Genomic DNA, 26,591 nt, shown 5'->3' with positions numbered 1-26,591 from the left:
GAAAAGTTATTTGAAACCATACTAGAAAAAAATAAATATGTAATGACAATTCCAAGGAACTACATCTAATACTTAAGATAAAGATAAAATAACTAGCAAGATTTATAACATCCACAAAAAGATTTTCATAAATATCTGTTTTAAATACCTCATGGGCATTCTAAGAGACTTTTCCTACCTTTGCATTTCCTTGGGAGGCATTCCTTAGTAAAGAGAGTGCTAAAACTGTAAAAGAATTCTTACTAGGATCCAAGCAAATGCAATCCTAAACAGTTGGCAAAAAGAGGGATTTTTTTTTAAAATCATAAATTAGCTATTACTTTACAGAAAAGTTTTACAGCAATTTATGACTTAGGTTTATGCTACCTTCATATGTTAGTATCACCAGTTTGAATTAAATAAGTTGAGTTAAATAACTTGATTATATATTAACACATTTTTACATGATTTCAACAAAGGTGTTTGAAGCAAAGGGTTCCTATTAAACATTAGTGAAATAAAGCAAACCCTTTAATTGTTCAAGTGCCAATGATAAGAATAGTTCTGATACTTTTATTTTGTAAAATAATTAGCATTTGTATACCACTATCACAGACATACACATATTTCTATAGGGAACATTTAATTTCCCTTATGCACTATGGTTGCTTTATTTGTTTTTGCTGTTGTTGTTGTTGTTGTTTTAGAGACAGGGGTCTCACTCCATCACCCAGGCTGGAGTGCAGTGGTGCAATCACAGCTCACCACAGCCTCAACCTCCTAGGTTCAAGTGATCTTCCCACCTTACCCTCCCAGGTAGCTGGGAACACAGGCATGCTGGTTGCTCTATTTCACTCACTAAAAAAGGAGATAAAAAGCAAGCTGATGTCTAAGATAAACTGATGCCATTTTAAGTTATTAATACAAATTGTGAAGATATAAGTAGTTTCCTGTGATTAAATTTTACTGTGGGTTTATGAAGAGGAAAAAAAAAATCCCACTATATTGATATACTATTTCTGAGGTACAGCATGCATTTAGAAAGTAGTTAAAAAGAAAACAAAAAACCTTAGGAGTTCTGGTTATCAATCAATACGTAAGCACCAATTTTGAAGTTGGAAATGTAAGGTTTTTATTATGAGAAAAAGAGGAGTATACATTTACTTAGCTAGGTCCTGAACTCTGAATTATTTTACAACGTTTTCTTAGGTGAATATTATCAGCTACTAGATTTTACTAGTTTAAAGTACTTGAGGCCTTACCTAGTTTAGATGACTCAATGGTACTTCACATTCAAATATTTTCAAAATATTTTACAACCTATTTTAAAATCTAATATTCTTACGAGAGAGGCCATGACAAGCTCACTTTTACTGGTAAAACAAAATACAGAACATTTTAATTTAAAAACTTGCCCTGTACCTTTTTTTTCTATAAATTTTTCAAATCACAGTGCCAATTATAATTTAATACAAAACCCAGCAGTTTTAAGGTCATGTAAATGTTGGTTAACTGTTATTTAGCATCTTATTTAGAATGCAATATGCCAACTTTGGTACAGGAAAAAATTCTTTTCTAATGTAAGTTAAACATATTACTTATCATAAGCGGTTCTTTTAATAGTAGTTTAAAAAGACAGAAACAAAAAACACCTTTCAAACATACAATTTATTGGCAAAAATTTTAAGTCCGTAATTCTAATGTAAGGCACTTCCATTCATTTTCAAATAAAAATTTCATACAAATTTTTTTATTCTTTTGTAATCAAGTCTTCACAAATTATACAGTAATGTTACTTCAAGTAAAACTTTATTAAATAATGCATTTTGGCGTAAGTGCCATAATTATCTTTACTTCTGAAAAGAATGAAGGATAGGCATCAAGCTCTGTGCAAGCTAAACTGAAATGAAGGTACTCTTGGTCTGTTTTAGATTTAGACTCGGCAGTGTTTTATCTTGTTGATCTTGTTCAAGGATCTTAAAATCTTCCAAAGGAAGAGTGCTTAAGGCAGTTGGTAAAATGTGTTCTGATGTACCTTTAGGTAATACACTATTCGCTTCTAAATTCTTTACCAAACAAGTGGCTTTGATCCATCTTCGAGTTGCTCTGCGTTCCTTTTGTAGGCAAGTTTTCATTTTTCTTCTTAAGCTTGCTATTTCTTTTTCCAGTTTAATGATTCTCTTTTTTGCCTCCATAGGATTCCTAAAGGCATAGCTGTGTTCAAGTAGTACTTGCTGACTACTCATGTTTGATTTTAAATTAGATGGTCCAGCTGGGGAACAACTGTTGTTTTTCTTCAGAAGATTCCTTGACTTGAGTTTCTGAGCCGAATAAAATTAGAAGGTTGAACATAAATTATGAAATATCACAAATAAGCAAATAGTGTCCAGTTTTGGATAACAGAGTATTTAAACTGTTCTTTTAAAAGTCAATATCAAAACCTTAATAGGAAACAGCAGCAGCCATCTCATGTAATCCAAGATTAAGTTTTTTAACTGGCTGAATAAACTCTAGTCACCTACTTCTTTTTGTCCCATATCCAGAGAGATTCAAACATTGATTTGGAAATAGACAATGGACGTCCAAGGTTTTTTCCAAATTATTGACTGTGATTCTATAGAGACTTTAAAGATCCTTTGCAATTTACTAAGGTCAATTTAGAATATATGTAGATATTATTTATGATATTAATTTGATCCCCTTTTAATTAAATACCATTTTCTCAATCTGATGAATATTTTAGAACCAGGGTCCTACTTAATGAAAACTGAAGGATCTGGAGAAATATATTCTTAAGTACCAAGTTTCTAAATATATTTACCTATTCATTTTTGATAGTTACATATGTCTTCAAGGATTTAAAATCTGGCTAGGAACATTTGCCAAAATCAGGAGATTTGTTTTGCTTTTATCTCTTTCATTCAAATGGTCATCAAGTCCTGTTAATTCTACCCACTAAATATTCCCACCATGAATCCTCTTCTCTCCGTCATTCTTTTTTTTCCTTTCTCTGTTCCACAGTAAGGCTGAACACTGTCATTCTCGATGTCACTACTTACACTGGGCCTCTATCATATCTGTTCTGACTGTATTATTCTTTATTGATCTCTGCACTTCATTTTGATCCTCATTAATCCACATTCTGCCATGAGAATAATTTTTCTAGAATATTTGACATTTCTATTCTGGCCAAATTATTCTTTGCCTACCTATTATCTCAAGGGAAAAAAAATCTTTACATGGCATACTACACAATTTAGGATCTCACCCCATTCTGCAATTTACCATCTTGATTTATACTCCAGCAATACTAAGCCACTGAGAGTTTCCAGATTATATCATATCCTCATAAGTCTGTGTCTTTTATTCATAAACATTTATTGAAACACATACTATGAATTCCTGGGGACACAACACTGAACAAATAAGACAATATGGTTCCTATCCTCATGAAACCTCAGTTAGTCCCTCTGCCTAGGGAATTGACAGGGACTCTTTTTTGATCTTTGTATCTCTAGCACTGAGCTTAGATTCTGGCATAATGGAAAGTTTCCTTGTATTTATTAAATAAATAATCAAAATGTCAAAAATAAGGTACATTTCAAATTCAGTATTTGAGTATATACTATGTCCCAGACACTGTTTGAGGTGCTGAGGATTCACACACGAAAAAGACTAAGTTCTTGCCCTCCTGGAGCTTTTCTAACATCAGTGGTAATTAGCTTACCACAATCTGGTCTCCCATTCAGATTATAACTCATATACATTTAAAAGTTTAACTGTTACAAACAAGAGAAACAGTAGTTTTTCCTCTCTCAGAGGAAAACATGTTTGTCCTGCCTTTCAAAGCTAAACTATTTGTGTTCATTTTACCCTTTCTTACCCTTGGTGACCCGGTCTTTCCCAGCTAGGTTTTCCTCTCTGGTCAGATCTTCCCTAACTAGATAAAACATTGTTTTAATTCATTCGTCTTATATCTTAATTCTTTCATTTTTTAATTTTACTTTTTTTGCTTCATTTTTTCTTCATTCTTTCCTTTTAAATATCAGTTGCTAACATTTCCTACTCACCCCTTAGCCCACTGGTTTTTGATCTCATCATGCAACTGTAATTATTCTGTGCAAAGCCAAGATCCCTTTCCTCTGTTTTAAACTCCCAAGGCTTTAAAGCCCGCTCTAAATGCCCAAGCTCTCTGAAGATTTCTGTTATGTCTGCCTCCCTCTGAACTTACATTCTTTGGTGTAACTCTGGCTGTGCTGCTCTTAAAGTACTTTACACATGTTATTTGTATGTCATTTTAAAATCAGAACACAGTGATGCTGGAAGTTTCATTACTTATATGATTTTTCAGTTTTACCAATGGTACAATTATTAATAATAATTGGTAATAATGTAAAATTCCAATATAGTAAAACAATTTGGATTGGGGAAAGAATATTGGAGTCAGGAGACCCAAACTCTGATTCTAGCCTGTACCTTTACTGTACAAAAGGAAGGTCTGCAACTTTTTTGAGGCATATCACTATAAATGAATCTCAGTTAATAACTGCATAAACAAAAAGGAATGGGTTCTAAAAATGGTTTTAAAAACAGGAGAGTAACATTACCTACCATAGACTTTATATGGGTACAAAAATCAAAAATGGTTGGAACAGCATCCATTTTAAGTCTTCGAGTTTGTCCTGTTAGGTCAAAACAGGAGGCTTCAAAGTGCTTTGAACAAAGAAATGTATGTTTTCCTGGCACAAAATTTTTGCGCCTAACCAGGCGAACCCATTCTTTTCTTCTTTTAGGATCCAAAGGAAACCTTAAACAAAAAAAAATATGCAACTCAAGTTCCAACTATCATAATTCTGGTTGCACCTAAATGATTAAAAGAAATTTCGAAGATGATTAAAAGTGTGTCCCATTTACATAGAAAATGTTAAACTCACAATATCCAGACACTGAAACAGAAACCAATTCATGGTAATGTTTTATAAGTTTGAAAAACTTAGTCAGAAACTGACTTGAGTCGTTGTATATTTCAGGGCTTTTAAAAAGAGACACTTCTTCCCAATTAGCCCTTAATCTGGGCAGTAAAATAAAACATGACTAAACTGATTTAGATCAAGTTTAAGTAGAACCATTATAAGCAGGAATAATTTCACCATGCTTTAATCTGCTGCTGATATATGTAGTCAAGAAAAATCAGGTATCTAAAGATTAAATTTTGTCAAGGAAAGCCTAGGCAGATGCCGGTACTCCTTCCTCTATGTCCCATCATTATGACACTTACCACATTATTTTGTAATTTTTCCATTTTAATTTCCAATGACATAAAGATTATAAATTTCTTGAGGACAGGGATCATTATATCTTGGCATGTATTTATCTTTGACACTTAGCACAATGCTTTGCAAACAGCAGGGATTCAACAAAATTTGCTAAATTAATACAAATACAGAATAATAATATTCTGTATGTAAACAACAAATATTTTTAAAAAGTCAACTCTTTAATTATGTAGTGCAGCAGAAAGCAAACTTACAAAAACGTAAAATGCTTTGTAGCAATGTTTTTCCTTTCATATTTTAAGTATAAAATACAGTTGACGCTTTAACAACATGGGTTTGAACTACACAGGTCCAATTATATGTGCATTTTTTTCAATAAATATATTGGAATTTGAAACAATTGGAAAAAACTTGCAGACAAACCATGTAGCCTGGAAACATCGAAAAAATTAAGAAAAAGGTATGTCATTAATATATAAAATATATGTAGATGCCAGTCTATTTTATCATTTACTACCATAAAATGTACACATACTAGTCTATTTTGTCATTTACTACCGTGAAATACATAGATTTTAAAAAGTTAAAATTATCAAATTTTGCAGACTGTACATGGCATCATTCAGTCCAGAAGAATGTAAACAAATGCAAAGATGCAGTATAATGATAACTGCATAAAACCAACTGTAGTACATACTGTACTACTGTAATAATTTCATAGCCATCTTCTATTGTGGTGAGCTCAATAAGTGCTGTTGAGTACCCACTTAAAGTGCCATGTGATGCTAATTATCTCTGTCTGAGCAATTTGTCTCTCCAGTAAGTTGTGTATCATGGCAGAAAGTGATTTCTCGCAGTTCTTGCATATTTTTCATTGTATTTAGTGCAATATCATAAACCTTAAATAATACCATGATACCCATATGAAGTGCCATTAGTGATGATGGATGTGCTCTAAGAAGCAGAGTCATGACAATACAAGAAAAATTTGAATTGCTTGAGGGATATATATATCCCCCATAGATTTAGGTGTGCAGCTGTGGTTGCCTGCCATTTCAAAATAAATAAATCCAGGACCATTGTTAAAAAAAAAAAATTGTCAAGCTGTTGCTACAGCTATGCCAGCAGGTACAAAGATCTTGTACTTTTTGTGAAATATCTTTCTATTCTGTATTGGAAATGCAGCTTTTATATGAGTGCACAATTGCTGTAAGAAAGTCATACCTATATTCCAGGACTACAGGTAGTTTTTTTTTAGAAAGAAATTTTTTTAGAAAAATCATATTAGAGTTTATATAGAACTCTGGAGAAAAAGTGAGGTTGTCATATGATAAAACAAAAGGAAGGTGAATGATCTGAAGCTGCAATTTAATGCCATCAGAGGATGTTTGATAATTTTAGAAAGAGGTTTGGCTTAAAAAATGTCAAGATAAGAGAGAAACAGCTTCTGCTGACCAAGAGGCTGCAGATGTTCCCCGATGCCATTAAGACCATTCAAGAGAAAGGCTATCTGTCTAAACAGGTTTTTGATGCAGACAAAAATGCCCTTTCTTGAAAAAAAATGCCACAAAGGATATTTATTAGTAAGGAAGAGACGCAAACATCAGGACTTAAGGCAAGAAGGCATAGGCTAACACTGTTTTGTACAAATGCAGTTGGGTTTATATCAATTCTGCCCTTATCTACAAACCTGCTAAACCCTGAGCCTTGAAAAAGAAAGATAAACACCAGCTGCCAGTCTTTTTGTTGTAAAATGAGAGGCCTGGACACCGAGAACCCTTTTTCTGGATTGGTTCCATTAAATTTAGGAAGCACGTTGCCAGTAATGTACTGCCTTTTAAAGTTCTTTCCATTTTGGACAATGCCCCTGGCCACCAAGATCCGTGAGTCCAACACAGAAGGTGTCAAAGTGGTCTATTTGCCCTCAAATTCAATGTCTTTAATTCAACTTCTAGATCAGAGGGTCACAAGTTTTAAGGATCATTACACATGGTACTCTATGGAAAGGATTGCCAATGTGATGGAAAAAAACCCCAACAAAGATAGAAAACATTATGAAAGTATACAAGGACTGCACCATTGAAAATTATTACAGAAAAAGTGGTGAAAGACACCAAGCCCAAAACAATAAATTCCTGTTAAAGAAAACTGTGTATTTGTGTGTGACCGCACAGTCTTTATGACAGAGCTGATAAGGGAAATCATGAAAGAGATTGTTGATATGGCAAAAAAGGTGGACAATGACAGGTTTCAAGATATAGATCTTAAAGAAATTCAAGAACTGATTGAAGACACCACACCAGAGGAATTAACAGAAGACTGCTTGATGGAGCTGAGTGCTTCTGAACCACTGCCAGATGATGAGGAAGAAGTTGTAGAAGAAGCAATGCCAGAAAAATTGACATTAGAAAATCTGGCAGAAGGGTTCTGATTATTTAAGACTGCTTTTGACTTCTTTTATGACATGGACCCTTCTATAACAGGGTCACTGAAACTAAAGCAAACAGGGAAGAAGGATCGGTACGATATAGAACCATTTTTAGAGAAATGAAAAAGAGTAAGACAGAAATTATGATATATTTCCATAAAGTTAGACCGAGTGTGCCTGCCTTTCCTGCCTCCCCTTCCACCTCTTTCACCTTTGCCATGCCTGAGGCAGCAAAACCAACCCCCCTCTTCCTCCTCCTCCTCAGCCTACTCAATGTGAAAACAACAAGGATGAATACCTTTATAGTGATCCACTTCCACGTAATCAATAGTAAATATATTTTCTCTTAAGATTTTTTTTTTCTTTTTTTGAGACAGAGTTTTGCTCTCGTTGCCCAGGCTGGAGTGCAATGGCGCCATCTCGGCTCACTGCAACCTCCACCTCCCAGGTTCAAGTGATTCTCCTGCCTCAGCCTTCTGAGTAGCTGAGATAACAGGCACCTGCCACCACGCCCGCTTAATTTTTGTATTTTTAATAGAGACGGGGTTTCACCATGTTGGCCAGGCTGGTCTCGAACTCCTGACCTCAGGTGACCCACCTGCGTCGGGCTCCCAAAGTGTTGGGATTACAGGGGTGAGTCACCATGCCTGGCAGGATTTTCTTAATAACATTTTCTTTTCTCTGGCTTACTTTATTGTAAGAATACTGTATAGAACACATGTAACATAAAAAATGTGTTGATTGTTTGTGTTATTGTTTAAGGCTATTAGTTCAATTTGGGGGGAATCAAAAGTCATACTCTGATTTTCGACTCTGTGGTGAGGGAGCTTCTGCACCCCTAAACCCTGTATTGTTCAAGGGTCAACTATATACTGATATGCATCCAGTGTGTACCTGTTAAGGAAGAGACAAATGTAAGGGGCTCTCTCTAAAAATTATACCGGTAACTTGGAAATATAAGAATCAACAGTCGCATGTAGTCAGCTTGTGTAAAACTCTTTGGTTTGACTACATTATCCTTTAGATATTAATTATGAAATCACTGGTGCTTAAAAAGAACCACAAAATCCAAGTTAGAAGATCATGTGGTTCAGAAGCCCCCAAATGCAGCCTCATTAGGTAACAGCTTTGGGTATATCGCATATACTAGGTTTGCTAACATTACCAGCAATGAGGGGCACAAAGAAATGAATGTCTGGATTTACAGTCAACACTCTCCCATCTTCTGTCTCCATCCCCCTCAACCCTATAGGCACCCTGATCTGAAGATACTAACATCTGTGTATCACTCCACAATTCACATATGCATTTTTTTTCTATTTTACAAGAAAATAGAGTTTTTTTTTGTTTTGTTTTGTTTTTTGAGACGGAGTTTCACTCTTGTTGCCGAGGCTGGAGGGCAGTGGCAGGATCTCAGCTCACTGCAACCTCTGCGTCCCGGGTTCAAGCGATTCTCCTGCCTCAGCCTCCTGAGTAGTTAGGATCACAGGTGCCCGCCACACCTGGCTAATTTTTTTTTTTTTTTTGTATTTTTAGTAGAGACGGTGTTTCCCATGTTGGCTAGGCTGGTCTCGAACTCTTGACCTCAGGTGATCCTCCTGCCTTGGCCTCCCAAAGTGCTAGGATTACAGGCGTGAGCCACCGCGCCTGGCTGAATAATTTTCTGATAACTTATTTACTCTGCCTAGCCTCACCTCTTAACAACAATCTAGTCTCATTTCAAAGATCTCTGTCCCAGTATTTGACAGTTTGGAAATATTTCCTAAAGACTAAGCAAAAAATAAGGCTTTAAACATATTTCTTCTTGTCAGGGCCTCGATAAAGACTCAATAAATAAGTACTATCATTGTATTATTACTTGTGTAAGACTCTTCCACTCTAAGACTGCCTTTCAGATATTATTCAGGTCCTTAATTCTCTTTCTTTTAAAGCTCTTTTTAAAACTAGCTCCTTAATTAGGAAATCAATGCCTTGAATCAAACCTTAACTTGACCAGATTCTACTTAAGACTGTTAAGGAATCCTATCTTATTAAGGAAGTTTTCCATGATCAGAAGACTGGGTTAGATGTTGCTATAGCACTGATATCACAGTTTTTTGGTTACTTGTCTATCTTTCCCACTGGACTGTAAATTTCTCTAGGGTAGGAGCTATGTTTTTCACTGCTTTGTCCCTTAGTTTAGCATAGTATCTAGCATAGTACCTGTTACGCACTCAATGAACTTTTCTGAATCAATGAATCAATGAACTAATGAGGTTAATTTGGCACTACTAGTCTTTAGATTTTTAGATTCATAACAGGATATGAATAATCAATGATTTTATATTTAATTTTGGTGTAATGTTTTTGTACAGCACTAACCTTGACCATGTTTTGGATGTGTTGTTTGGACTTTTCTCAGCACATTCAAAGAGTGGGAGATATAGCCATAAGCTAAATTTAGGTTCACCTTAATTTAATAATAAATCATCACATAAATATGATGAAATTAATATTATGGTAAGAGAAGGATATATTCTTATCTATACAGTAACAGAACCAGGCTCTTACAAATATTTGATGTTTTGAAAAGTCACTCAGTAGTTTAAACAGTGCTATTTTGTGTGCATCTTCAATAATCAGTTGAATGCCTCATACATTCCAAGCACTGTCCTAGGCACTGAAGACACAGTAGTAAACAAAATAGACATAGTACTTCTCTTCCATGAGTGTATACTGTAATGGGGAAGGTAGGGAATCAACTAGCTGGATGCAATGGAACAGTGGCCACTGTCTCTGGACTCAAACCAGGGCACCAATCCTTGCTCCTCTGCATAATATCTGGGTGACTTTAGGCAAGTTAACCTTTTTGGGTCTCCTTTTTATCATATATAAAGTGGTGATAAGAATGGCGCCTAGTGTGGTCATAAGGATTAAATGAAAAAATGTCAGTAAATGCTTAGCCCAGCGCACAGTACCTGCTAAATACTAAATAAATGCTATTTATTATTATAATAAAAGTAACTACAAGTGTCCATGAGTCTTATAAAAGGGTAAGTACAAGATTGTATGGAATCATAAAACAGGAAGAGCTAGTCTAGTCAGGAGGCCCTAAAAATTATAGGAATCAGCTAGGAAAGTTAGGGTGGGTGAGTAGAGTGTTAAGAATATCTTGGGGACAGAGAATAGTGTTATGAAACAACGCTGGAGGACCTTCTAAGTCAAAGAGTAATTTTGAACCTTGTCCACCTTATGCAAAATGGCAATTGTAAGCCATTAAAAGGCTGAATTGTGAGAGCTGATTGTTAACAGAAAATCTGTGAGCCAGTTGTTAAACACAGCCATTATTAAAATTAAATTAATATAAAGTTGCAATTAAATAAATTAAAATGATAAGGTAATGAATACCAAAATCCCCAAATTTCCTAGTGATTTTACTGTTACCTTTACTCTTAAGGTTGTCTGTTTTATCTGTATGGTGGAAGTACTACAGAATAGTGTGAGACTGCACATCTCTTCCCAACTCCATAATCAGTGATGTTATATTGATAGCTTGAAACTAGACTTGGTAGTAGTATTTACATCATAGAAGGTGGGGAAACACTACAAATCAGGGCTTTTTCCCCTCCCTAGAGAACCATTTATTAAATATTTAGCAACATACTATTGATTATAGAAGAGTGGCTAGGAGTGCATGGATGGAAACAGTGAGCCAGTTAAAAGCCTACTGTAATAATCTAATCAAGGGGTAATGGTGAGAAGTCAAGGGAGGAAGACTTCCAAGTTTCCAGATGGGTAGTGTCTTCATTTACTGAGAAACAGAGTACAGGAAGTGGGGGTATGTTTGGGGAAGGGCAGTTTGTCAATATAGATAACAAATCTGGGTAACTAAAAGACCAGAGAAATACTGAGTAGACACTTGCCTATAGGTCTAGAACTCATTAGACAGAGATGGACTGGAGATACTGATTTGGGAGGCATCAACAAGTAGATGCTGAGACCACAGAACAGCTGAAATTATTTTGATATGAGTGTGAAGACCTGGGTTAAGGAGTAGAGAGAAGAGTAGCAAAGGAGATTGAAGACAGGCCAAAAAAGTAAGAAGATAATCATAAAATTAGTGTCAATTAATTTAAAAGTAGAGAGTATTTCAAGGAGGAAATGATCACACACCATGAAAAATGAATGTAGAGAGACATAAAGGTCATGTTAGCAAGAGCAATTTCAGATTACTGGGGAGACTTAAGACTAGAGTTGGCTAAGAGGTAAAAAAGATAGAGACAGTAAGTTTAGGCAAAATAACTTGCACATGGAGATACAGAAGTCTACTAATAGCCAGGCGCAGTGGCTTATGCCTGTAATCCCAGCACTTTGGGAGGCCGAGGCAGGTGGATCACGAGGTCAGGAGTTCAAGACCAGCCTGGCCAATATGGTGAAACCCAGTCTCTTCTAAAAAAATATAAAAATTAGCCAGGCATGTGGGCATGCACCTGTAGTCCCAGCGATTTGGGAGGCTGAGGCAGGAGAATCGCTGGAACCCAGAAGGTGGAGGTTGCAGTGAGCCGAGATCGCACCACTGTACTCCAGCCTGGGTGACAGAATGAGACTCTATCTCAAAAAAAAAAAAAAAAAGTCTACTCATGTCCCAGTAGTAAAGGAGTGAATCAATTGAACCTGGTTTGTATTTATGAAATAGGAATGTATTTTTATTATAATGAATACTATTTTAAGACCTAAATTTCTGAGGTTACACATGAAAATATTCAATTCATAGGCAAGTTTTATGCATGTTATTGTACCACCATCCATCTTTTTTTTGTTTTTTCTTGACCCTGGCAATACAGGGTCTCACTGTATTGCCCAGGCTGGAGTACAGTGGCACAATCACAATTCAGTGCAGCCTAAACTTCCCCAGTTCAGGCAGTCCTCCCACCTCAGCCTCCCAAGTAGCTGGGACTACAGGCACGCGTCACCACGGCCAGCTAATTTTTTGTATTTTTTTGTAAAGACGAAGTTTCACCATGTTTTCTAGGCTGGTCTCAAACTCCTGGGCTCAAGTGATCAGCCCACCCTGGCCTCCCGAAGTGCTGGGATTACAGGTGTGAGCCAACACACTGGGTTAAACATTGTTATTGGTGTCTGGACTACCCTCTCTCATCTATCCAAATTACTAAATTCAGTAGTTTCTCCTAGAACATTTCTCAAATCTGTCCCCTCCTCTCCAATTCTACTCTAATATCACCCTAGTCTAGAAAATTGGGTGGACTTTCCTTGTTTTATTTACTACAGCTTCCTAACTAGTTTTTCTCTGTCAGCTCACACCTTCTCTAATCCAATGCTGATTGTGCCAGCAACTGAGTACAGGGTTTAGTTTAGTTGACGTTGTAACAAGATTTCCCTGTGAAGGAAAAAATAGGTACATTAATATTCTGTAATAAGTTCCTTTCTCATCAAGTTCATTCCCGATGATGCTTGACCAGCACTTTCAGTAACACTACGATTCTCTACACTGCAACCAGAGGACTTTTTAATATGCAAATCTAATCGTGCCATTCTTTTTTTAAACCCTCCATGGCTTCTTAAGTACTCTTAGGATAAAACAGAAAATACTTAAGTAGCATACAGGACCAAATCTGTCATCCTTTGGTCTCATTTGAAATATCACATCCTTTGAGAAGTGTTCTTTGACTTTCCAAGACTAAGTCAGGTTTCTTCTGTGGCACTTAATTATAATGATTTATGTCTTTCTCCACCACTAAATTCTAAACTCCAGGAGGATTAGAATTTTCTGGATCCTTAGCACAATGTCAGGTAATTAGGAACTCCGTACATACTTGATGGATGAATGAACAAAGCACTACATATGCATGAACTAGTTTAAAAACAGAAACATCACAAGATTTTTTTTAAGTGGCAGCTTTTAATAAAAGTACAGTTCGTAATAGTGAGGTAGGGAAAAAGGTCAAGGATATAATTTCTACATACTAACATCACATACGTTGTTAGGTATATAAAATATATAAAATCAGGACCGGTGTCACTTAACTTTTTAATGTGTCTTTTCTTGAGGCACGTGGCAGGCACTTGCAGAGAAGGTAAACATTTACAGAGTACCTGTTATTTTCCAAGCATTGTTCAAAGTGCTTTCAAGAGTTCTGGTTTGACAGAACTAAAGAATTTTGATTTTTCTTCCAGCAAACAAAAGAAAACCTAGGTTCTTTTTATTACTCTGTTCTAGTAAGAACAGAAAGGTTATCTTTTGCACTTTAATTAACATCGCTTAATTCCATGGCTATCAAAGATGACTCAATTCCTCCGCAGAATTACTATGTGACTATTAGAAATCTAAATGCCTCCCAAGTCAATTCATCTAGTGAGAATTTCCTAATTTTAACGGGAACACAGCAGGCTTTTACGGTGATTGCTGATTGAATGGGAAGATCTCTTTCTCCCTTACGGCGTCATTCATGTCAAGACCCGGTCTAACAGAGGAATAAAAGAGTAGAAAATTACGATATCCTCCTGTTACTTTTTTACTAAGGGGTAATCACCAAACAGTACTTGGATTTCTTTTAGAAAATGAGTAAAGCTTCCCCGAAAGCAGGGAAAAATTGGGCAGATTTGAGAAAAACAAAGGACGTATGATGCTTCCCTGCTACCAGCTGGGAAAGTTATTAGAATTAGGAGAATCCTCCTGTTCCTTCCACACAAGCGATAGCCAGAATAGGAACTCCATTTTCCGTCACCCCCACTCCCTGCCCAGGTTACCTGTGGAAGCTGATGTTAATGTGCTTGTTGTAGGTAGTGGCACAGCCCGCCGCGGCGCAATTGGTCGGCATTTCCCTTTCCCACTCATTCAGCGCCCTTAAGTCTCTACTGAGGCGCTGGCTGCTAAGCTTCCTTCGGGCAGAGGCTGGACAATCGAGGCAGGCGTGCCTTAATCGTGAGAGCTTAGTCGTGAGAGCGGAGTGGGAAGAAGGGGTGTGTATATGGGGGCGGAGGCGAGGGAGGGTCAGCCTTCCCTTTCTCTTTATTAATATGGCGGACTAGAGCCCACAGAACTGGCCCTCCTGGAGCTCTAGTCGCCTTCGCTTGACTTCACCAACATGGCGGACACAACCCGTTCTTTCTCCCCGCCCCCAAAAGGGAGCGGATCTACTGCGTTTCTTCGGCAGCGGTCCTCACAGCAATTAAAAGGAAGTGTTTTCCCCTCCGATTACTATAAATTATAAGAGTTTTACAATAAAACTCTCTCAAGGATGCAACTAAGAGCAGCTCCACCTACTTCTGCATGCACCCAGCTGTACCAGGCCAGGTCCTGCAGTGGGTGTGACCCGTGGACCGGAAGAGTGAACCCGAAAAAAGAAGAAAGACTACAAATCCTAGTGAGTGTCGAGTGGTGTTATTATCGCGTGAACTGTGAGCCTTTGTTTCCTGCGTGTCGCAGGAAGTGACGTTTCGGGTACAGCCGCTACCAGAGTCCCTTTCTCGCGAGGCGGAAGAACCCCGATCGCTGAGGAGCAAGGGGGCGCTAGGAAAAGGAACTGGGTTGCGACGGTCCGGCGAGAGAGAGCTGGGGTGCGGGGAAGTTGGGGAACAGAGGCCGCTAGGTGTCCGAGCAGGGTAAGACCGCACCGACCCGGCGGAAACGAGGCAATTGTCGGGCGGATCCCCGGACGGAGAGCTAAGGTTGTGTGGAAGGCGCTGCTCCCCGGATGGCGACCGCAGATACTCCGGCCCCGGCCTCCAGTGGCCTCTCGCCGAAGGAAGAAGGGGAGCTGGAAGATGGGGAGATCAGTGACGACGATAATAACAGCCAGATACGGAGCCGGAGCAGCAGCAGCAGCAGTGGCGGCGGGTTGTTACCCTATCCGCGGCGAAGGCCTCCTCACTCGGCCCGGGGCGGTGGATCCGGCGGAGGCGGTGGCTCTTCCTCGTCATCGTCCTCTTCTCAGCAGCAGCTGAGGAATTTCTCACGCTCGCGGCACGCGTCTGAGCGGGGCCACCTCAGGGGACCCAGCAGCTACCGACCCAAAGAACCATTCCGGTCTCATCCGCCCTCTGTACGGATGCCTTCGAGTTCACTGTCCGAAAGCAGTCCCCGGCCGTCTTTCTGGGAGCGGAGCCACCTCGCCTTGGACCGTTTCCGCTTTCGAGGCAGGCCTTACCGGGGTGGGAGTCGCTGGAGTCGGGGGCGAGGAGTGGGTGAGCGAGGAGGCAAGCCGGGGTGCAGACCCCCTCTGGGAGGAGGAGCAGGATCCGGGTTCAGCAGCAGTCAGAGCTGGCGAGAGCCCTCTCCACCTCGGAAGAGCTGTATCCTTAACGTGGCGGTCGGCGCTGGGTGTGTCACTTACCAAAGTTCCCTTTAGCGTCATTACTAGGTCTGTGAGACGAGTGTAACTTTGAATCATCAGAACCGCTGATTTCTCCCTGTGTCAGTATACTTAAAGTAAGTTGTTCTTTGGTAATTCCCCGTGTGTCACACTATAGCGTTATTGTTAAGACTGCTTCATTGGATATATTAACGTGCTATGGACTGGGTTAAGCTAATGAAATCCAAGACAGTTAAGTCTGATTTGTAATAATACCTTAGAAGCCCGACTTTCATTAGCATTTGTATTTTTGCTGGGACAGAAACTTTGTATTTTATGTGAAGTTGACATATTGTTAGAGAAAAAAATATTCATAACCAGTTTGGGGAATACTGTTGCTTTATCATATTGCGGTTTGACATTGAAAATTGTAAAAGTTTCAGTCTGCGCAGTCCTGCACTATTTTTGTGATGCTGTTTTTATCTTGATTTATTCCGGTTGCTGCCTTTTAAATTGCGGGGGCGGGGGGGGGGAGGTTAAAAAAAACACTCTGGTGTCTTTAACAGGTCTGTTTCAGAGCTTTTTGATTCATTTGATCTTTTTGGAACGCTTTACCTCCTTTACGTTCGTTTGTATCTGTGTTCAGTTTTGCGCATTGTGTAACTCTTCGTGCTGACTAAATGAGGGCCAGAAAGAGAAAGATAAACTTATCAGCATTTTTATTTTAATACGTTAGAGTGGAGGAATGTGTATGCGAGGGTGGAGATTACGGATACTTTGAGAAAGGAAATAGTAACATACCAGATTTTTGCTACTTCTAACCTTATTCTCAGTTTTAAACATTACTGAGTTTACTCAGGATTTATACAGAGGAATCAGTCATCCGAAGGTTTCCTGTTTTATAATGGGTTTGTAAAACACTATCTTGACTCACACTGTGACCATTGCAAAAGTTTAAAGACTTTCATTACTGGTTGTAATTCCCATAGTGTGATTTTTAATTTCGTCATTATATATGAAACTTAAAAGTAATGACAGTTATTTGGAAGACAATCAGAATTACTTTTATAGAACACTTAGGTCCAGAATAGGTTTTTCTCAAATGTCATGATGTAAAAGGGGCAAGGAATGTACATTTAGGTAAGAAACAGCAGCTTCTGATGCTAGTCCCCTGAAAAACCTTACTTCTGCAACGAAAAGTTGGGTTAGGAACATTTTAGGATTGTTTCAGAGAAAATCATGTAGGCGCTGGGCGTGGTGGCTCACGCCTGTAATCCCAACATTTTGGGAGACCAAGGCGGCGGATCACTTGAGATCAGGAATTCGAGACCAGCCTGGCCAACATGGTGAAACCTTGTCTCTACTAAAAATAAAAAAGTTAGCCAGCGTGGCATTGGGCGCCTGTATTTCCAGCTACCCGGGAGGCTGAGGCAGGAGAATCGCTTGAGCTCGGGAGGCGGAGTTTTAGTGAGCAGAGATTGCACCTCTGCACTCCATCCTGCGCGGTAAAGCGAGACTCCGTTTCAAAAAAAGAAAAGAAAAGAAAATTATATAGATATTTAACTTTTTAAAAGCCAGCACATGGTTCTTCCAAGAAGGTTAGAAAACCTCTGTCTACGGTGTTTCTTAATCCATGGATTTGTAGTCTGTTTTCAATCCAAACACCAGAAAGGCTATTTGAGCATATGTGTGTGTATGATTTTAAAATTTTTTCAATTAAAAAAATTTTTATTAAATTTATTTAAAAAAATTTGGAGAGACGAGGTCTTGCTATGTTGCCCAGGCTGATCTTGAACTTGTAGCTTCAAGAGATCCTCCTTCCTCGGACTCCCAAAGTGCTGGGATTTATAGGCGAGAGCCACCAGTCTATATGTGTTTTGTAAAGGTACAAAGAGGAAAACTGTAGTTTGTATTAGGGAAACAAATGAAAATAAGTAGTTGTAGTTTAGTATAAAAAGTTGAAACGGAGGTATGTGTATAAAAAGTACTATGGGAGCTCAAAAGTTTTTCTTAAAAGTTTTATTCTGTGTTAGAAAAGGGGGAGGTGAGTGGGCTTTCTGCTTTTGTCCTCTTTCTGCGTGTTTATTCAATACTATTTTGGGCCTCTACCATAGACCTTTATTAATTGGTAAGCTTGTATGTTTTTATTAGTAAACTGACATATGATGTTGCAAAAAAAAAAAAAAAAAAAAAAAGTACCGGAAAATATCCAGTCTGTGTGACTTTGATTTCTGTAGTAACTTGTCATAAATAAGATATCTTACTGTTTTTCTTTTGACAGATGCCGCACTTAAAAGGATGCTTGTTTTGATCCTCTGCTCATTGTTTTCCTCATGAAGTATCACTGATTCATCCTAGAGATGGTGTTCTTTTTAAGAATTTGAGAAGGAAAACGTAGTTTCCAGCTACTTTTGTATAATGTGAGCAAACAAAATATTTGTTACAACACTTTATTCAAATTTATTTAATATCAAGATTGTACTCAGTTTAATTCATATTTCCATTGTGTGATTATAATAATACCTTTTTTATGTTGCAAATACTGTATAAAGAAATAATGCAGGTTATTCTGTGGCATATTTTTATAATTTAGAAGTAAAGTAGCCTGAGTATAGGGTTTTTTTATTTCTGTTTTTGTCATAACTCCTTTCACTGTAATAACTAAGATATGCTAGTTGCAACTTTGAAGAAATAGAATAAACTAAATTCAATTGCAGTTCTTATTTTCATCCTTAATTTTTCTTAATGATAGACACTTTGTCAGTACATCTTAGCCTGTCTCCCTTGAATGACTGCTCTTTTAAACTTTCAAATCTGATGAGAGCTAACATAATTAGGCCAGTGTCTCTCATCAGTAAAAAGTCATTCCATTTTCAGCTGCAGCTGAAAAGGTTGAATAGCACTTCTTTTTGTTTAAACCAAGGTTCAGTTAGAAATTGTATCTTGACAAGCATAAAATTAAATCTGGTAAGTGTTGGTTTGATCTTAGCTATTCTGTGTAGATAGGGGTAGATTTTCTTTAGCCTTAAAGGAGATTAGTCAGTTATAGTTGTAACTCAATTGCTTTTCCTTATTTTTCTATTTAGCATTTTTGTTAGTATATTTAATCATTTCCCTTTGCAGATATTTCCAAGGTCTTCAGTCTTTTTTTTTTTTTTTAACTGCAGTTGTGCCTTTAAATGACTCCAGTGAAAAGTAAGATATAAATGCAGATAATTACAGAACTTACGTACAAAGAGTGCATAAGAGGGGAAAGGGGAGTGAGAAACTCTGCCTTCATAGACGTGACGCTCGAATTGGGGTTAAGTTGAAGAACAGACAAACTTAGACACAAAGCTATGCAAAAATTGTGATGAAAGGGGAAAAAGTAAGTTTGGAAAGGAAAGCACAGGTCAGATTATATTTATTCTCAGGATTTTGGACTTTTTTATTAGTGAAATTTAAACAAGGGGCGTAATCTTATATTTTTATTCTAGAAAGATTACTCTGGCAGCAGCAGTATGAAGGATGGCTTGTAGGAGATAAGAGAAATATCTTTTCACCAGGGTAAACTCTCCTGTGGTAGGTAGAACGGTGGAGGTGCTGTATTAGAATGCTCAAAATAAGAAGAGAAAGAGGCTAAGTAGTGCTCCCTGAAGAGCACCATTATTTCACAAGTTAGAAAGGACTCAATGGAGACTTAAAAGACAAAAAACAAATAGGGAAACAAAGGGAAACGGGGAGTTACGGAAGCCAAGAGAGAAGTGGTTTATGGTGTCAGATTCTCATAGGGGTCAGGTAAAAAAAAAATAAGGTTTGAAAACATTGATAAGGAAACTTAGCCACAGCAGTCTCTCTAGATTAATGGGACAGAAACCAGATTCCATTTGGTAAGAAGGGTACAGAGAAACTAGTTTTCTTCTAAGAAACTTGACTTTGAAGAGATCAGAAAACCAGAGATTTACTAGAACAGTTTTGCTGTAGAACTGTTAAGATTTTCAGATGTACTTACTGCTTATTTTTGTTTCTCAAATGATGGTAATTCTCATTTTTAGAACTGATCATCAGGAGAGTTTAAAAACCTTTTCTGCTGCTTGTCCTGTGAGGAGTTTAAACAGAAGAACCATATTTGGGGTACTGAATTGTTACATCCTAGCCAACTGAAAATGATCTATAGGCTGGGTGTGGTGGCTTATGCCTGTAATCCCGGCACTTTGGGAGGCTAAGGCAGGCGGATCACCTGAGGTCAGGAGTTCAAGACCAACCTGGTCAACATGGTGAAACTCCATCTCTACTAAAAATACAAAAATTAGCCGGGCATGGTGGCACGCACCTGTAATCCAAGCTACTTGGGAGGCTGAGGCAGGAGAATTACTTGAGCCCACGAGACGGAGGTTGCAGTGACCAGGATCGCGCCACTGCACTCCAGCCTGGCTGACAGAGCAAGACTGTCTCAAAAAAAAAAAAAAAATCTATAAATGGTATATTAAAACCCTAGGAGGTGCTGTCTTTTCTCTTGCTAATATCTGGTCTGGAAAAATGAGGTATAACAATTCTCATGTATGAATTGTTTAGAATAAAAATTGTAGTTTGAAATTGTGTAGCTGTTTCTAAGGAAGAAGTTACTTTTCGTGTATCACTGTGTTAGAGAAGAAAATAAGAACAGTTGCTTCAGATTATTTTCATTACATTGTCCCTTCTCTGTAGGGGAAAAATAGGAGATATATTTTGAGTACTATTTTAAAGTGTTTTTTGTTTTTTTTTTTTTTTCTTTTTTTTGAGATGGAGTCTCCCTCTGTTGCCCAGGCTGGAGTGCAGCCGTGGGATCTTGGCTCAGTGCAGCCTCTGCCTCCTGGGTTCAAGCAATTCTCTTGCCTCAACTTCTCAAGTAGCTGGGACTACAGGCCTGCACCACCATGCCTGGCTAATTTTTATATTTTTAGTAGAGATGGGGTTTCACCGTTTTGGCCAGGTTGGTCTTGAACTCCTGACCTCAAGTGATCCTCCTGCCTCGGCCTCCCAAAGTGCTGGGATTACAGGCGTGAGCCACCGCGCCCGGCCCCCTGAAGTGTAAATTATCCACATCTGTGACAAACCATTCAGTTTCTCACTTCTTCATTCAGAAAATAATCTTTAACATACAGCTAGTTATGACTTTCCTGGCACTTACAGAAGGAAGGATGCTATAACCTAACTAGGTGGACTATCTGTGGATACTACTGGTAATTATGACACTAGTGATTTTGTAAGTGGACTATTTATATGGTACTTATTAAATTCAAATATGGGCACCTAATGAAAGTGGGTATTAGCTGCACATACATTAAATGGAATTTAGTAATTTAAAAATATCGATTCGTTTTTCTTGAAAAATTAAAAAGGGAGAAAATTCATCCATAATCTATGTTTTTTTTTTTTTGTTAAATTTAACTGTGGAAAATTTTTGGAAACTGGTTTCCTTAATATGCTGCTCAGCCAAAAGTTTTGGAAGGTCTCCATCAAGAAAACAAAATTATTCATCAAAAAGTGAAAACTGTGTGGAAGAAACTTTTGAAGATTTGCTTTTAAAGTATAAGCAAATACAATTGGAACTAGAATGCATCAATAAGGATGAAAAACTAGCATTGAGTAGCAAAGAAGAGAATGTGCAGGAAGATCCTAAAACATTGAACTTTGAGGACCAAACTAGCACTGATAATGTCAGTATTACAAAGGATTCAAGTAAAGAAATAGCTCCTGAGGAGAAAACACAAGTCAAAACTTTTCAGGCATTTGAATTAAAACCACTCAGGCAAAAATTGACTTTACCAGGAGATAAGAACCGTTTGAAAAAAGTTAAAGATGGAGCAAAACCGCTTTCCCTGAAATCCGACACTACTGATTCTAGTCAAGGTAATGGAATTAAATATTTCAGTTAGTAATGACTGTTCTTTCTCTAAAGGAGTAACTACTTGTTTTGGTAGTGTACTTCATTTAAATGATTGTACGCTCATTTAAATGATTGTAATTATCTGTAAATTTTGTACTTTCTGTGTAGACATATTATTGAATAATTACTAATTTTGTTTACTTTTAGTCTTTATTTCTTTATTTTTTTTTGCCTGACATGCTGGCCTCTATAATAGAATGTCCATAAGTGATAATAGTGGACACCTTTGTTTCCTAACCAAAGAAAATGGTTTTGACATTTGTCATTAAATATGATGTTAATTTTTTTGTAGGTATCCCTTATGGGGTAAAGGAGGGTTTTACTCCTATTCCTAGTTTGAAATTTTCAGTGTGAATGGATGTTGAAGTTTACAAAATCTTTTTTCTTCATTATTGGGATGAGCATCTAATTTATCCTAATTTGTTAGTGTAATGAATTATATAATTTATTTCTGGTATTAAACCACCCTTGTATGCTTGCGTTTAATACAGTTTATGATATACCATTTTTAAATCATGGATTTGGCTTTTTTCTTTTCCCCTTTATTTTTAAGATATAATTTATATACAGTAAAATTTACCTTTTAACATTATAAATGTGTGTGTAGTTCTTCAGGTTTTGACAAATGCAGACAGTGCGTAACCATCACCAGCCACCATTAATATACAGAATTCTTTCATCAACCTCAAACAGTTTCTCCAAGTGTCTTTGTAGTTATCCCCTCCCTCAGCCCTTAGTTCACCTGGTAACCACTGATTTGTCCCTATAGTTTTGCCTTTTCCAGAATGTCACATTAATGGAATCATACAGTATATTGCCTTTGATTATAACTTCTTTCATTGAACATAATGTGTTTGAAATTCATTCATGTACTTGTATATGTCAGTAGTTCTTTTTTGTTGAGTATCCCATCATACTATAGTTTATCCATTTCCCAATTATGTTTGGGTTTTTCCAACTTTCCGCAATTACAAATGAAGGTTTGCTAGTGTTTTGTTTAGAATTTTACAGGCTATGTTCATAGCCTGTAATTTTTTCCCCCCTCTTTTTCCTTGCCAGTTTTTAGTGTAAGGTTGTGATACTCAAATCGGTTGGGGCTGGTTTCATCTTTATTCTCTGCAATAGTTTAAGATTGGAAACATTCTGAGATACTTGGTAGGTCTTGCTGCTAAGTGTCTGAGCCTGGGTGGAGTTTTTTTCCGAGAAGGTTTTAATCTGACTTTTCGTGTTTTCTATTTCTGTTAAGGCAGTTTATGTAAACTATATATTTTTTGTAATGTGTCTTTCCTATCAGTTATAGAAGTTATAAAAATTATTCTTAAGAATCTTTACTTTTTTATCTGTAGTATTTATAAATTGTATCTTTTTTTCCCTGCTCTCTTATTTAATTTCCCTTGAAATAAGTACATAGGTTCTTAAACTTTAATTTCCCCTGAAATAAGTATATAGGTTTTTTCTCTGCTCTCTTCTTTAATTTCCCCTGAAATAAGTACAGAGGTTTTTCAGCCTCTCTCCTATTAAGATCATTTTAGGCCATCAAATTTGACTTTAGTTCTGTCTCAATCAAGTTGGGATGTTTAACTTTTTTCATTCGTTCTAAATATTTTCTAATTTTTATTTTTCATTGACTTGTAGGCTACTTGAAAGTGTTTCTTCGAAACATGTAGGTTGTCTAGCAGTGTTTTTTATTGATATCTAAGTCGATCATACTGTCAGAAAATAAGATTGCTATGATAACCAATCTTTTGAAATACTTAAAGACTTCCTTTATTGTCTAGTATGTAATCAGCTCTTGTAAGAGTTCTGTGTATGTTTGAAAGAAATTTATAGATTACTTGAGCTTTTTGTGTTGTTCACTTTTTTATTTTTTGATACGCTTGATCAGCTACTAAGAAAAGTTTGTTAAAATTTGCCAGTATGATGATGGATTTGTGATTTTTACTTTTTGCTTTAAATACTTTGAAGCTGGGTAATTAAGTCATTATGTGGTGACTTTATCTCTGATGTTTTTGCCTAAAAGACTATTTTGTCTTATATATTAATAGCCACATCATCTTTCTCTTTATATAATTTCCCACCCTTTCAGTCTTTGTATATCCTCATGTCTCAGATATTACTTGTACATAGTATAGAGCTGGTTTTAATTTATAATTCAGTATGACAATCTTTGTCCTTTAGCTTAAACATAGTCTACTCACATTTTTTATGATTATTGACATTTGGTTTTATTTCTTCTTTTTTTTTTTCTCTCTTTTTAGTCTCTTTCTTCACACAATTTTTTTTTTTCATTTGCTAGTTTGGAAGTTAAATACTAAATTTCTGGTCTTATATTCCTGCCAGTGTTTAAAGTTAATCAAGAACCTTACCCTTTCCCCGAAATACAAAGAATGATGTTTGCTTAGTTTTGCCTATATTTTTAGCACTTTCTTGGCTGTTTGTATTATGTCTGGAATTATATATGTATAAATACATTCTCTGTGTGTGTGTGTGTGTGTGTGTGTGTGTGTGTGTGTGTGTTTTAGATAAGGTCTCACTGTGTTGCCCAGGCTGGAGTGCAGGGGTGTGATCATGACTCAGTGCAGCCTTGACCTCCTGGGCTCGGGTGATCCTCCCGCCTCAGCCTCCTGAGTTGCTGGGACCACAGGCATGTACTACCATGCCCGGCTATGTTTTAAGAATTTCTATAGAGACGGGGTCTCAGTATGTTGTCTAGGCTGGTCTCAAACTCTGGGCGCAAGTGATCCTCCTGCCTTGGCCTCCTGAAATGCTGGGATTACAGGTGTGAGCCACCATGCTCAGTGCTTAAATACATCCTTTAGACATTTTTGCTTTTAATGTGTTTTTGCTGGGTGGAAAACGATTTCTGTTTACTCTTTTTAAAAGATATTTTCCCTGGGTTTAGAATTCTAGGTTGTTTAATTACATGCTTTTTGTTGGTTGGTTGGTTGGTTTTTGAGACAAAGTCTTGCCCTATCATCCAGACTGGAGTGCAGTGGTACTATCTTGGCTCACTGCAACCTCCGCCTCCTGGGTTCTAGTGATTCTTATGCCTCATTTACCTGAGTAGCTGGGACTATGGCACATGCCATTGCACCTGGCTAATTTTTGTATTTAGTGGAGATGGGATTTTGCCATGTTGGTCAGTCTGGTCTCAAACTCCTGGCCTGAAGTGATCCACCTGCCTTGGCCTCCCAAAGTGCTGGGATTACAGGCATGAGCCACCACACCCAGCCCCTAATTATGTTCTTACTAACAATATTTTCTGATTTCCATTGTTAAAAGTTATCAGTCTTAATGGTTTCCAATTTGAAGATAATCTTTTTTCTTTGTTTTAAATATCCTTTTTGTCTTTGATATTCTGTAGTTGAACTGTGATGTGCTGATTGTAGATTTCTTTTTTTGTATCCAGCTTGGAATTTGTTGTTTCTTGTATCTGGATTGGATCTTGGCATTGGTTCTGAAAAAATGATCATTATCTCTTAGAATATTATCACATTCTCTCTCTTTTTTGGAACTCTGTATAGATGTATGTTATGTTAAGTCATCGTACTTTATCGTTCATGTCTCCTAATTTCTCTAAGTTTCTGTCACTTTGTAATTGACAAATTCTGGAAAATTTTCTCTGATACATCTTTCATTTTACTGATTCTGTCTTCAGCTGTATCTGATTTGCCTTAAGCCCACTTATTGAGTTTTAAATTTCAATTACAGTTTTTATTTTTATTTCATTTTTGTTTGTTTTCAAATCACTTTGATCATTCTTTGCACTTTTCTTCTCCCTGCTTATAATTTCAGCTTTATCTTTGTTTCTTTAAACAAATTAACCATAGGTCTGTTTTGTTTTATCTCCTATCCCTGCTAATTTTCAATATGTCAGGTCTTTGGGGGTTTGATTTCTGATGTTTGTTTTTGTTATTACTCATTTTTGGTACTTTCTTTCTTGAACAGTTAGTGGTTTTGTTTTGTTTTGTTTTAATGTGAGATGATCATTTTCTTTTGAATTTTAGTGGTGGGAAGTTTTTGAGACCTGGGACAAAGATGCATTCCCCAGAGAGAATTTGCTAAAGACTTTAGCCTTGAAATCATTTCAACCCTCACTGGCTGCCCGTATAGTGTGAATTTGGTTGTAAACCTAAGTGATGATTATTTTGGGTTGCACATTCTCAGGGAGATGCCTTTCTTTCCCCTCTTCAATTTAGTACTATGATTCTATACAAGTAGTTTTGAAAAGTATAACACAGAGGGATAGAAAAGACACACAAATAACTGTCATGGAGTATAATACGAGTTATGTGTGAAAGCCTAGAGTAACACAGGAAGGATTAAATATCCTCACCTGGATTTAGAAAGGTTTCATAGAGATGTAAATGTTTGATATACTTCTGGAAAAATGAATCTTTTCCACTGGGGAAGTCAGAAGGAACCAAATGAGCAGATAGGCACAGAGGGCTTTTTAAGGGCAGTGAGATTCATCAAATATGTATGCAGTATGAGAGATAATGGTGTTTTTTTGGTGAGTGGTTGGACATAAAATTATAAAAGGACAGGTTAATGTTGGATTGGGAGGGGTGTTTAATATTTTGCTAAAGAATTTGAATTTTGTTCTTTAAACATTGGGTGGGCTGTTAAATGTTTTTAAGCAAGAAGATGATTGATCAAATGTGTGTTTTAGAAAAATAACTGGCATCAGTATGGAAAAGTGATTGGAG

The 26,591-nt window shown here is 37.1% G+C and overlaps 2 protein-coding genes across 2 annotated transcripts in view; one reads left to right on the top strand and one right to left on the bottom strand.

Annotated features, from left to right (window-relative positions):
* Positions 1-1,628: 1,628 nt before the first annotated feature.
* On the bottom strand, positions 1,629-15,012 carry THAP2 (THAP domain containing 2). The gene is given in 3 exon segments (NM_001193501.2): positions 1,629-2,300; positions 4,591-4,786; positions 14,431-15,012. Coding segments are annotated over 3 exon segments (693 nt in total). The 5' UTR covers positions 14,502-15,012; the 3' UTR covers positions 1,629-1,874.
* A 116-nt stretch (positions 15,013-15,128) lies between these two features.
* The window catches only part of ZFC3H1 (zinc finger C3H1-type containing), a 54,543-nt gene continuing 43,080 nt past the window's right edge, over positions 15,129-26,591 (top strand). Inside the window, exons 1-2 of the mRNA XM_015152250.3 lie at positions 15,129-15,975; positions 21,429-21,845. Coding sequence (XP_015007736.1) covers positions 15,378-15,975; positions 21,429-21,845 — 1,015 coding nt within the window. The 5' untranslated portion in view covers positions 15,129-15,377. The remainder of the gene's footprint in view (positions 15,976-21,428; positions 21,846-26,591) is intronic.

The sequence above is a fragment of the Macaca mulatta genome, chromosome 11 (assembly GCF_049350105.2).
Source record: "Macaca mulatta isolate MMU2019108-1 chromosome 11, T2T-MMU8v2.0, whole genome shotgun sequence".
Classification (NCBI taxonomy): Eukaryota; Metazoa; Chordata; class Mammalia; order Primates; family Cercopithecidae; genus Macaca; species Macaca mulatta.
The sequence above is the reverse complement of the archived record's forward strand: the minus strand, read 5'-3'. Positions and strand labels throughout refer to the sequence as shown.